Source organism: Myxine glutinosa, unplaced genomic scaffold, assembly GCF_964187855.1.
Source record: "Myxine glutinosa unplaced genomic scaffold, kmMyxGlut1.1 SCAFFOLD_702, whole genome shotgun sequence".
NCBI lineage: Eukaryota > Metazoa > Chordata > Myxini > Myxiniformes > Myxinidae > Myxine > Myxine glutinosa.
Window position 1 is genome coordinate 139,007 of NW_027616797.1, and position 13,907 is coordinate 152,913.

At 44.4% G+C, this 13,907-nt stretch overlaps 1 protein-coding gene across 4 annotated transcripts in view; it reads left to right on the top strand.

Moving 5' to 3' along the window:
• LOC144889080 (rho family-interacting cell polarization regulator 2-like) overlaps nucleotides 1-13,907 on the top strand; it is a 163,489-nt gene that overhangs the window by 125,956 nt on the left and 23,626 nt on the right. For all 4 annotated transcript variants that reach the window (XM_078768919.1, XM_078768918.1, XM_078768917.1 and 1 more), the window contains exons 4-6: nucleotides 3,164-3,242; nucleotides 6,424-6,447; nucleotides 13,687-13,740. In XM_078768919.1, coding sequence (XP_078625045.1) covers nucleotides 3,164-3,242; nucleotides 6,424-6,447; nucleotides 13,687-13,740 — 157 coding nt within the window. The remainder of the gene's footprint in view (nucleotides 1-3,163; nucleotides 3,243-6,423; nucleotides 6,448-13,686; nucleotides 13,741-13,907) is intronic.

Below are 13,907 nucleotides of genomic sequence, written 5' to 3' on the forward strand. Positions count from 1 at the left end.
TTCCTCTTTTCTCCCGCCTCTGGAACAATCTCCCTCACTCACTTCAATCCCACTCCTCCCTCAAGGTCTTTAAAACAGCTGTTCACCACCATCTCTTATCTTCCCCCATCCAAAACCTTGATCTTTTCTACCCCCGGTAAAACACCCCAAATCCGCCTGTTTGAATCTCCAACTCCTTTCCTGAAATTCATTGTAGTGTTCATTTGCTCTATACCATGTACCCCTCCCTCCTCTCCCAGCTCCCCCCCCCCCCTCTCCCACAGATCTACCGATGTCCCTGTTCTCTGTTGTTGTGCTTGTGTGCTTCCCTCTCTCCCCATCTTGTCTCCCGCTCCCTTTATTGTATGTTTTATGTGTCGGTGCATGTTTTCATGTTCAATGTGTTAGCTCTTACACGAGCCTCGATTCTGTATGACAAAAAATAAAAAAATAAAAATTTTTTTCCCGGTTAATGACGTATTTAATTAATTTCCAAAAAGTTGCAGCTTCGGATTAAACACTGGTGGTTGAGATATGCTATTAGCCAATTAATTGAGAAATTATTTTACGATTAGTATTAATTTATTGATTTTAATTACGCAATTAATCAATTAATTATTGTACACCTCTCTCTCCCAATACCGTTTCTATGTGCGCCGAAGGTGCCATAGCAATGCTGCGCACTGGAGGAAGTTATTTATTTATTTGGCATGGGGTCGGTGTACTTTAAATGTATCTGTACTTGTTTTTGATTTTTCTTTGCAGGAGTGAGATTAATGGAAGAGCAATGTAGAACTGACAGTGGGACAAACCTCAAGGGATTGAACATACTGGGAAAAAAATTGATGGGGAAGAGCAGAGGAAACTGAAGCTATCAAGTACAATTGTTGAGTTGGGGAAGGTTAATGGCGGTAATATAATAATGATCATGAGCTGTCAGATTAAGGAATGCCGAGATATTGTGGTGCACACTGATTCCGGGAGCTAAGAGTGACACAGAACATCCTCGGGAATGTGCAAGGAAGTTTTGGAAATATTTTTGAAATTTTTTGGAAAAAGTCTTACTTGCAACTTCAATTTACAACCGGTGCCATTATATTGATGCAAGCCCAATGGTTTGATGATGAATCTGTGACCCAAAGTGCGAAACGCACAATCGACCGACGTGACGTCACCATTTGGTACTCACACGTGACTTCATTGCATTGGGTACTGGTGTGACGTCATTGCGCTGTTTGCCCCGAAGAGTATCATAAAGTGGTAAATCTGCACGCTTTCTGGTGGGAAATGTATCTTGGGTAAAGATAGCTTTTCCACCCACAAACTTTCCCGATGAGTAATGCCAATTACATGGAGGCCAGATGCCGAAGTGGGTGGAAGCAGTGTTTTAGTCATTTCTTTCTTTTGCCTTTATTCACATATGTGGGGTGGCTCGCACTCCTTTTAAAGGCAGAATTTTAGTGCTGTCCCGAGTTGCCTTGAAAAGCTGTTTCCTTTTTTTAAACCACTGCAGTCCCTGTGCGAATGATTTGCTTGCAATGGTATCCTGTGTGGGTACATAATCAAAATGGTAACCTGTTGAGGGGCAATTCAGGATCGATCCAGGTAGATCTAATAGCAGTGATGTAAATGTAATGTAACACAGAATGTTGTTTGACTTGATGTAGAACTTGAACAGTGGTGTTGTTGCCAGCAAGATGCAGCTCTTGTGGTTCTTCAAAGGAAAGGTCATGGCGGCTCGGAAAGGTTATTTTAACAAAGAGGTCCTCGGAATCCTTATTCATCAGTGGTGACACAGGGGTTGCCAGGATTTTCATCTGGGTTGAGGTTCGTCCTATATTTCCCACAGTTCTCTCTTTGAAGGGGTAGGCCAGTAGACTCATCGATGTTATTTCATATACTCCGATCAATTCAATCATGCTCGCGGAGGTGTGGGGATGAGAACAGTGGACCAAGCATGGACATCACCAGGGTGTTTTATCTGCATTAGCAAACAATCCATCCTTATGGCTGGGGTAATTCCCACACTTTTATGAGATGTATGGTGTATTATATTTTGACTAATCAATACCTGCTCCATGCGGAAGTGGAAGGATGTGTTTTCAGAATTGGCATCGTTTTCCAATCACAATACCCACTCCCTCCAGCAGCATGTTGGCAATGGAAGACTAGCGGAGTAACCCCGGACATGTTGACAATGGAGTATGTGCACTGGGATGGTGGACAGATTATTTGTGGAATGGTGCACCTGTGTCGCTGAAGCAGTGCCACTGTCCATTATGTCAGGAATTTCTCCAGGGCTCAGGAGTTTGACTGTCCAGCGGTTCAGGAATGCATTTAAATCAAACAAACTGGAATGGACTTTGTAGAGCGCATGCCTCCACCAGGCTGAACAGTTTACGTTTTGTATCCCATTTATAGACCAAATCTCGATCTGGACCTGAACCAAAATCTAATCGGCCTGTTCTTGTCACCTGCCTAACTCATCCACCAGGTTTTGTAATAATCATTCCACACCTTTTCGAAATATCGTGATCTATATCGTTTTTGGCCCCATCTCTCAATGGTGAAGAAGCACTTAAATAATTAAATAATTATAGTATCCGGATCTTCACCAAAATTGAATCAATTTGTCCTTGTCACACTCCCAACCTGTCCACTAAGTTTCGTCCGAATCCGTCCATAACTGTTTGAGATATTCTGCTCACACAACCACACAGACGTTTCTCAAATTATATATGGCATCATTGTAGGCCACGAGGTATCATTCTGTCGCAGTTTAATTATTGTTTTTATACGAGACTTTTAATTACATGGCTCTCGTCAAATTATTGCTTTCCAAGATCAAATGTGACGACCAGAAATGTATCACTTTCATTTGATACTTATTTAAATATATAACCATCCGGGCTCATGGAGGAGTTAAACAAGATGGCAGCTGGTTCACAGTCTGACAGGGGATCAAAGAGTTGGGTTTTGGGAGGAGGAGTCATTGGATTGTCAGAAACACTCTGTGAGCCCCAAGAGGGTGGTTTACAGTTGGGTTCAGAGTCGAACCAAATAATGGAAGTTCGAATAGGTAAGTATGCGACCTGGCAGCACGTAAGGTATGATATTCCTCGGGCAGTGAGTTTCAATAATTGTTGCTAACTGAGACTCCACGTTTTGTTTTTCTTTTTCCCAGGGAGTGTCTCGAGATGAACCAGAATGATCTTGAAAACCTCCAGTCGCAGATGAATGGAGTTCGACGAAACTCGCGTCTCGTAAGTAATAAGCTCTGTAGGGCGATTCTAAGTGGCCGATGGTTGGCATTTTACTTTTTCACAATCCTCATTTATTCCACTTGGGGTAATGATGAAGTTCACGCGAAGCGCAAAGCGGGGCTGAGCAATTGGTTCCGTCAGGTCCGTCCATCCGTCTGTCTTTGTTTTTCTTTTTCTTTTTTTTAAATTACAAGATCGAGGCTCGTGTAAGAGCTAATATTAATCACAAAAGACAAACTGACACATAAAACAAAAGGTAAAGGGAGCGGGTGACAAGATGGGGAGAGAGAGAGGGAAGCACACAAGTACAACATTTGAGAGCAGGGTCGTCGGGAGATCTGTGGGAGGGAGAAGGCCTGGGGGGAGGAGGCACCAGGTTAGCCCCAAAGGTCTCAGGTACCATAGAGGGATCGAGCCAGGTTTGAGTCGTGGCTACACTACCCAGCCAGCTAATTGTGTCAGATCACCAAGTTAGGGAGAATTTATAAGGGCCACCCTCAAATTCATGGGATAACAGCCGAGTCGCAGCGGAAACCCGAATCCTATCTAAGTTCCTCCTGATGACTCCATATTTGTCTATTTGGGTTCCTCTTGATACTACAGTGATGTATTTCGTCAGTTTTTGATTGATTATGCACCTGAGATTAGATTAGAACCTCTCCTCCGCACCATGCAATGAGTGCCTGCCACTGGTAGGGACAGAGTAGGGGAATTGACATTTGAGAGGCCCTATTGAGTCTCAGATTGTTGCATCAGTGGAGATAACACTCGGCCATTCTCTGGACCGGCAAGCCATCGAGGGCTCCACTGCATCAGCCTTTCAGACCACCTGCCGCGACCTGCTGCTAGCCAGCAACATCAAGCTCCCAGCCTGCCAAGCCTCACTACGGCTAGCTGCATGACGAGCCTGCAGCCATTGATGCAATAAACCTTTGCATTGGTATCTGACCTTTTTTTTGCCGACTCCATGGCCAATTAACTCTTGCTGTCATGGACACTCTGCTGGCCCTCATGAATATGTTGCTCCCTTCTCCGTGAACTCTGAACCTTAATTGTTGCAGCAGTAAAGTAGGGCAGAATTGTTGTTAATCATTTCCATCACTACCTGGACCAGGTTCAAGTGAGACGTGTGACAAGCCCGAGGGGAAGGACTTTCTGAAACTGACTTTGGGGCTAATAGTGATTAATAATTAATCAGTTATCTCTTCGTGAATGTTCGCGTAAGTGTTAGTGACCCCAATTTACCAGTAACCAGGATTGATGTCTGGGAAGTTCTTTGTCACTCGAGCTGCGTCCCACACAGTTTCTGTCTCTTTTCCCTCTTTTCTCACCATAATTAATACTTTTATCCATTCCCCGTTGTGGTTTTCTCACCTCCCCCGCATGTTCTGCGGGAACATGCCGAACGCATGTGTCTGACTTTGGTATATGTTCCGATGAGATGGCGATGCAATGCAGCTTGCATCATCCTGCAAGTGGGCTGACCGAGGGAAGTCACTATCCCAGTGGTCATCCTGTGTCAAGTGAGGGCCAAGAGGAGATGGAAGGCGGGGAATTTGAATACCTGAGGAATGGCATTCCCTCTCTCTTTTTCCGGATGTGCTCCCTAGTGCTGGACCATTATTATGGTCGTTGCTCTCTCGGTTCAGGTTGCACCTCTTTTACTGTACTCCATGTCATCCCTTATTTATTTATTTTTAATAATCACCATAATCAATTATAATTTAAAAAATTATTATTTAATAACTTTTTTAAATAAATATTTATTATTTATTAATCATCATCCTTAATCTGTCTCTGATCCTGCTGGATCTGTCCCTTACACGTCTCGTGCTCCTGTCCCATTTATTTATTTAATCCATGCCATATTTCACAAGACGGTGCACACCTGCTTTTCCGCACGCCGCTCATTTCGACGTGATTTATTTATTTATTAATTTTTTATTAATCACCATAATCAATTATAATTTTAAAAATGATTATTTAATAACTTTTTAAAATAAATATTTATTATTTATTAATCATCATCAATCTGTCTCTGATCCTGCTGGATCTGTCCCTTACACGTCTTGTGCTCCTGGCCCTTTTATTTAATTAATCCATGCCATATTTCACAAGACTGTGCATACCTGCTTTTCCGCACGCCGCTCATTTGACATGATTTTTATTTTTTATTTTTTTATTAATCACCATAATTAATTATAATTTTAAAAATTATTATTTAATAACTTTGAAAAATAAATATTTATTATTTATTAATCATCATCCTTAATCTGTCTCTGATCCTGCTGGATCTGTCCCTTACACGTCTCATGCTCCTGTCCCATTTATTTATTTAATCCATGCCATATTTCACAAGACGGTGCATACCTGTTTTTCCACACGCCGCTCATTTCGACATGATTTATTAATTTATTTATTTTTTATTAATCACCACAATCAATTATAATTTTAAAAACTATTTTTTAATAACCTTTTAAAATAAATATTTATTATTTATTAATCAACATCCTTAATCTGTCTCTGATCCTGCTGGATCTGTCCCTTACACGTCTCATGCTCCTGTCCCTTTTCTTTAATTAATCCATGCCATATTTCACAAGACGGTGCATACCTGCTTTTCCACACGCCGCTCATTTCAACGTGATTTTTTTTTTTTTTAAATTAATCACCACAATCAATTATAATTTCAAAAATTATTTTTTAATAACTTTTTAAAATAAATATTTATTATTTATTAATCATCATCCTTAATCTGTCTCTGATCCTGCTGGATCTGTCACTTCCACGTCTCGTGCTCCTGTCCCTTTTATTTAATTAATCCATGCCATATTTCACAAGACCATGCTTTTCCGCACGCCGCTCATTTCGACATGATTAATATATTCCTGGGGCAATTAAATTGAATTGAAATGAATCCTTGTTAGCCGGTGTGGGATTCGGCCACGCTCTGAATAGGATTGCTCGCACACCGCTCGGATGAGCAAACGATGAAATTGGCGTTAAAGCGGCCATTCGCAGGAGTTATACCTCCAGGTGTGGATGTTCATCCTTCAGGTGACAGTATCTATTGTGAGAACCTTTCATGATGGATGATTGTTCTTCTCATCAGTATATGTACATAAAACGTGCTCTAACATTTAGTTGAATTGAGCGCACTAACTTCACCTTTTCTGTGCAGGGATTTTGTTATGAACTTGACAAGGTAAGCATGATCCTTTCTTTAAATACAAAGGTCAGGGGTCATAGATGGGCTTATAATGCAATTTTGTGATTGCCTTCAGACATTCTCATATTAGGGTGATTGTTTGTAGCCATTTTTATTTGCTTCATCATCTATCTATAATTCCAGCAATCTCTGTGTGTCTGTGTGTCTGTGTGTCTGTGTGTTTGTCTGTGACCGCTGTTTCTCGACAACCACGGGTCCGATATACTTTAAACTTGCCAGGTATATTGCTGGGGACCCGAGGATGTGCCTTTTCAAGGTTTTAAATTAATCGGAGAAGTACTTACCGAGCTATGTCCAAAAAACGCTTCAACCAATCAGAGAGCAGCGAGCTATCACGTGTGCCGAACGTGGCGATCAGACTCTGCCTCGGACGGCACATTTGAGAGCGTATTCATTTATTTCACGTTGGAAAACTATGTTGCCGTTAAACTATGTTTTAAAACGAATTCAAACTGCGATTAAATTAAAACGATTCATCCTAACTGCGATTTGCGACCTTCCGGACAGTGAAGACTTCACTTCCGGCAGCCAATCACAGAACGCTTTGTTGCGTAGGCGTGGCCGATGTGAGAGCGAGCGGAGCTGAGCGCGTTACGAGCTGACCGCCATTACGGTTCGTAATTCGATTTCTTATGCGCATTATTTCTCCCAATTCAGTCAGAGCGAAGGGCGGAAGCGAAGAGCGTTGTTTTTTTTGTTTACGGGCATACGGGCGGGGTAGAGCGTACGGGTAGCGTTTTTTGTTTTTTTTGGCAAGGAACGGGCACCCACGTACGGGCAATGCCCTAGTCTATCTATAATTCCACTAATCTCTGTGTGTGTGTCTGTGTGTTTGTCTGTGACCGCTGTTTCGCGACAACTACCGGTCCGATATACTTGCAACTTGCCAGGTATATTGCTGGGGACCCGAGGATGTGCCTTTTCAAGGTTTCATATTAATCGGACAAGTAGTTACCGAGCTATGGCGATTTCTTTACCAAACTCCGCAAGCCGTTCGCTTTGGACCAAACCATTGCATGTAAATAGAGGGGGGGGGGGGGGATTGTCACCGTACTCGCAAGCCGTCCGCTTTGGACCAAACCATTTCATGTAAATAGAGGGGGGGATTGTCACCGTACTCGCAAGCCGTTCGCTTTGGACCAAACCATTTCATGTAAATAGAGGGGGGGGATTGTCACCGTACTCGCAAGCCGTTCGCTTTGGACCAAACCATTTCATGTAAATAGAGGGGGGGGGGGGGATATAATTTTAGATATCTATCTATAATTCCAGTAATCTCTGTGTGTATGTTTGTATGTTTGTATGTTTGTATGTATGTATGTATGTATGTATGTATGTTTGTCTGTGACCGCTGTTTCTCGACAACTACCAGTCCGATATACTTGAAACTTGCCAGGTATATTGCTGGGGACCCGAGGATGTGCCTTTTCAAGGTTTCATATTAATCGGAGAAGTAGTTACCGAGCTATGTCCAAAAAACGATTCAACCAATCAGAGAGCAGCGAGCTATCACGTGTGCCGAACGTGGCGAACAGACTCTGCCTCGGACGGCACATTTGAGAGCGTATTCATTTATTTCACGTTGGAAAACTATGTTGCCGTTAAACTATGTTTTAAAACTAATTAAAACTAATTTGCGATTCATCGTAACTGCGATATGCGACCTTCCGGACAGTGAAGACTGCACTTCCGGCAGCCAATCACAGAACGCGTTGTTGCGGTTGTGAGAGCGAGCCGAGCTGAGCGCGTGCGCCATTACGGTTCGTAATTCGATTTCTTCCGGAGAAAATAATAATTTCTCGATTTCTTATGCGCATTATTTCTCCCAATTCAGTCAGAGCGAAGGGCGGAAGCGAAGAGCGTTGTTTTTTTTGTTTACGGGCGTACGGGCGGGGTAGAGCGTACGGGTAGCGTTTTTTTTTTTTTTTGGCAAGGAACGGGCACCCACGTACGGGCATGCCCTAGTATATATAGTACGGGCATGCCCTAGTATGTTATAACAAGTAATTGAGTATTTTCCACTATACTAAGCTGATTGAGTTGATTGGAAGGATTTTACATTTTAATCTCCAATTAACAACGAGGAAAGGACCTTTGAATACAGGACCTAAATTTGATTGGATTAAAAAGTAAAGAAAAATGTCTCCATTTGGACTATGTGGCAGGGCGGCGGGTATACTCATGGTAGGACGATGTGGCAGGGCGGCGGGTATACTCATGGCAGGACTATGTGGCAGGGCGGCGGGTATACTCATGGTAGGACGATGTGGCAGGGCAGCGGGTATACTCATGGCAGGACTATGTGGCAGGGCGGCGGGTATACTCATGGTAGGACGATGTGGCAGGGCAGCGGGTATACTCATGGCAGGACTATGTGGCAGGGCGGCGGGTATACTCATGGCAGGACTATGTGGCAGGGCTGCAGGTATACTCATGGAAGGACGATGTGGCAGGGTGGCGGGTATACTCATGGGAGGACTATGGGGCAGGGTGGCAGGTATGCTCATGGCAGGACTATGTGGCAGGGCTGCAGGTATACTCTTGGGAGGACGATGTGGCAAGGTGGCGGGTATACTCATGGAAGGACTATGTGGCAGGGCTGCAGGTATACTCATGGAAGGACGATGTGGCAGGGCGGTGGGTATACTCATGGCAGGACTATGTGGCAGGGCTGCAGGTATGCTCATGGAAGGACGATGTGGCAAGGTGGCGGGTATACTCATGGCAGGACTATGTGGCAGGGCTGCAGGTATACTCATGGAAGGACGATGTGGCAGGGCGGTGGGTATACTCATGGCAGGACTATGTGGCAGGGCTGCAGGTATACTCATGGAAGGACGATGTGGCAGGGCGGCGGGTATACTCATGGGAGGACTATGTGGCAGGGCGGCGGGTATACTCATGGGAAGACTATGTGGCAGGGCTGCAGGTATACTCATGGAAGGACGATGTGGCAGGGCGGCGGGTATACTCATGGCAGGACTATGTGGCAGGGCTGCAGGTATACTCATGGAAGGACGATGTGGCAGGGCGGCGGGTATACTCATGGGAGGACTATGTGGCAGGGCGGCGGGTATACTCATGGGAAGACTATGTGGCAGGGCTGCAGGTATACTCATGGAAGGACGATGTGGCAGGGCGGCGGGTATACTCATGGGAGGACTATGTGGCAGGGCGGCAGGTATACTCATGGCAGGACTATGTGGCAGGGCTGCAGGTATACTCATGGGAGGACGATGTGGCAAGGTGGCGGGTATACTCGTACAGTTCATACATCATACAGTTTTGACAACTCCTCAACAAAAAGCCTCAGGCTTTCAACTCTGTCCCATATTTGCTCACCTCCCCCGCCCCCCAGGTCCTCACAGTTCCTCTCCCAACTCTAAGGCATCAACCCCATCCCTACATTAAAGTCTTCAAAACGTCCCACCCCCATGCCACCCCTCCCACCAAATGTCCTGAACTCCCCCTCCCCCTTCCAAACTTGTTCCATCTTTACTCTCACCTTCCTCCCGCTCACAAAGGCACCTGGCATTCCCACATTGAAACAGCGGAATATTTAACGCTTTCTGTTCCCCTGTCATGCTTTCACCGACTTCACACAAACCCTTCACAATTTCAAGATAAATAGTCAGCATTAATAGCAAACCTGCATAACTTCCTCAGTAAAAGCGCTGCTTGAGAGAAAGCGTAATTTCTTTTTTGTATACAAAGTCGAGGCTCGTGTAAAAGCAACATATAAAACACAAAGACATCATCAGAAAACACATGAAACATATAATAAAGGGAGCGGGGGACAAGAGGGGGAGAGAGAGGGAAGCACAACAGCAGGAGAGAACAGGGACATCGGTAAACCTGTGTAAGGGAAAGGGTTAGGGGGGGTGGGGGGGGCATGGGATAAACAAGATGGACACTACTAGGAGTTTCAGAAAAGAAAAATGGAATTTGAAAAAGGTTGATTTGGGGTTGTTTTAACCGGAGTAGAAGAGATCAAGGTTTTTGATGGGGGAAGATAAGAGATGGTGATGAACAGCTGTTTTAAAGACCTGGAGGGAAGATGGGATTGAAGACAGTTAGGAAGTTTTTCCTGAGACAGGAGAAAAGGGGAATGAAGTAGTGAAGGTGAGTGGAGAGTCTTGATTTCGGCAGTTTAACCATCAGAGGGTTGCTGGTAGATCTTGTGCGACCCGAAGGAATATTTGGGGGACAGAGCACAGAGAGAGCTGGGGGAGCAAGGCCGGAGAGGAGTCGGTAGAAGACAGAAAGACCACCAACCTGCCCTCGGTGAGTGAGTGAAAGGCCCTCAGAATCAGCTTCATTGCGGTAGAGTCCAATGATTCTGAAAGCCTTGGTATCTACAGCATGAAGACGAGCTAGGTGTGAGGCAGGAGCACCAGCCCAGAGGGGAGAGCAGTATTCCATTGAGCTGCGGATGAAAGCTTTCTATGTGGTGATGAGCTCAGGTGTGCCAAGGAAGGACTTCGCACGACGGAGGATGCCCATTCCGCGAATGGCTTTGGAGGGCAGCTTGGAAATGTGGTTTTCCCAGGAAAGGTCATGGCAGATAGTGAGACCCAAATGCTTGAGTGACGGAACTTCTTTAAGAGGATTGTTGAGAAAGTAGATTGGAGGGTTGGCCAGACGGTCCTTTCGGAGAGACATCGTAAGAGTGTGAGATTTGTTAGGATTGAAAGACATGTTCCACTTGTTTGACCAGTTTGTGATTTTATCCAGGTCTGCAAAGGGATCCTAAATTGTTGGCCGTAGTTTATAAATTGTGGGTAGAGTCAGGTGAACTGTTAAGGCAATGGGTGGAACTCGGACGGATGCATGCACGCACAAACACACACACAAACACACACACACGACTCATTTTATAGTCCTGCACAGGTAACATTTTTTTCCTCAATACAAGATCGAAGGAAAAGTGTGGCAAAGGAGATTAAAATGTCACAGACTGCAGATGGGGCAACGAGGTTTGACACAATTAGCAAGGGAATGAATGAACAGGGAACGAGAGGAGAGAGAGGAGGGGAGGGAAACACGGTAACCTACAGGTGAAAAGGGTTGGGTTAGGTGGAGTTAATGGGAGTAGAAAGGATTATGGGTAGGAGGAATGGGGAAGGGGGTCATTTCATTTCGTTTACATGTCCGTTCATCCTCCTTTTTGATCGCCTAGGTTTTACTGCCATACAGCGTCGCACTTCGAACGCAAGGTGCATAAAGTTTTCCCTTTAGTTGGAGAGAGGTCTCCCTTGATGTCAATAGCGGTAACAACTCTCTAAACTTCCTGGAAGGATACGTGAATCTTGGACGCACTGAGGAGGGTTGGAGTGTTGCAGAGAGAGAGAGAGAGAGCAGAGGGAGCTAGAATGCAAAGATGGTGAAAAAGCAGAGTCTACTGATCTACCTGTGATGATGTGAGAGCAGCAGATGTATTTCTTCAGATTGCAGACATTCCAAGAGGGACAGGTGTGATTTTGGAGGTGCTAGCCCATATGGAAAAGTGGTACTCCATTGAGTTATGGACCAAGGCCTTGTAGGATGTGCTTCGTTCTAATTTTCAAAGAAATGACTTTGAAAGATGGAATATGCCCAATCTGGGGTTGTTTTCGGAGCCCAGTTTTGTGATGTGATCAGACCTGGAGAAATCGTGGCTGAGAGTGAACCCTCGAGGTTCAACAGATTGAACTTCTTCCAGTTGCTGACTTTGGAAATACATGCTGGATGGGTTCCTTTGCCAATCCTTCTGGAGTGACCACATGAGATTGACATCTTCAAGGATTGAACGACGTAATATTTATCAGATGAGCAGAAAAGTAATTATATCGCATGAGCTTGGGAAAAGAATTGCGGCCGATGTCCCGAGAGTTATCGCTCTGTCAGAGCGCTCTGAGAAATTGAATCAAATGTCAGGGGTCAAAGATCAAAGGGACTACATGTAAGATCAAGTGCCATATGGTGTAGTGATGGTTTACATTATCTTCAACAAAAGTCAAAGATCGAAGGGATTGGATCAACCATGAGGAGTGAAGGATCAATAAAGGGTCAAGGACCAAAGGGAGTTGTGACATTAATTAAAGGATTACGACAATGGACGAAAAGGGAAGATAATAAGGGAGTTTGGTATTTTTTAAAAAGGATATAAAATATAGAATGAGAAGAAAAAAGTGGAGAGGGAAAGAAAAGAAAACAAAAGAGAAGAAAAATGAACGAGATGTAACTGGGGGGTAAAATGTTAACGAGCGCCGAAAGGTAACAGAGTCCCTTTAGAGTTAGAGTTGGCCACGCCCATTAGGGAGCAGAAGTGACGGAGGCTGGGGGGGCGTGGCGTCTGAGGCTGAGAAGGACGGAGGCGGCCATGACATGGGAAGCCTGTACGAGGCTGTGTGATGTGCCATCCTTGGGGGGGGAATTCTGGAGGAGATCTTAGTGTTGGTTTGGGAGGAAATACAACATGTGTTTGGCCACTAACGTGTTTGCCTTGCCTTTGTCGCAGTTTTGTGTTGACTTACTCTGTTTTAAAGAGTTCCAAAGTTTCCTTTTGCGACTGTACAGCAAAATTATTCCACATGGAGTAACCCCGAATGAAGTTGTGTGTCCGAGTCTACCGGGCAACAGAGAAATTGGTGAAGAGAATCCACAGATTGGAGTGCCTAGCTGTTTGTTTCAGACATCGAAGACAATCCGCCATGACACCGCTGATAGTTTTATACACCTAGTGAGAAGGTGATGGAATGGTTAATTTCTGAGGTCTACGCAGAAGTGTTTTCAAGTGTTCGGATCCCTCACGCCTGGAATCAATAACCATACGTACGTTGTCCTTTTCACTTCTTCCTTCCCCAAAATCCTCCGGCATCTTTTTATTTTGCTAATTCTCAAATCCTAAGCCGCTTCCCTACCGCTTTGCAAGTGCCATTCCTCTATCCGATCTGACCTTGCATGTTCAGGAACCAACTTGACCTCTCACTGCCACATAAGGGAAAAGCAGAATACCTCAATCGATGTAAATAATTGTTACGGGGTTTCCACCAAAAAGCAAAATGAACATCCAATCCAAGTCGGCCTAGTGCAGTGGAAACAAGATGTACCTTTGACTTGTGATGTTATAAAGCTTTGTACAATTTGAGATAAGGGATTGATTGGACAGATTTAGCTTCTGCTTTCTAACCAATGCCATGTCTGCCTCCACCTGTACTGTGTTCTTGTTTGCAGCAAATCAAAGCCAATGAGAGGTTCATTCGGCGAATTGAATTCCACCTGAGCAAGGTCTGTGTTGATGTACAAGGCTTGAGATGTGTTCCACATCAAATCAAAAGGAGGAAGTGAATGCATCACTGGCAGTGATTGTTAATATGATGTGTCCACATATTACTGTTCCAAACTCAAACTCTAATAAAAGAAATTATGAAATTAGATACGATGAGGTGGTTTGC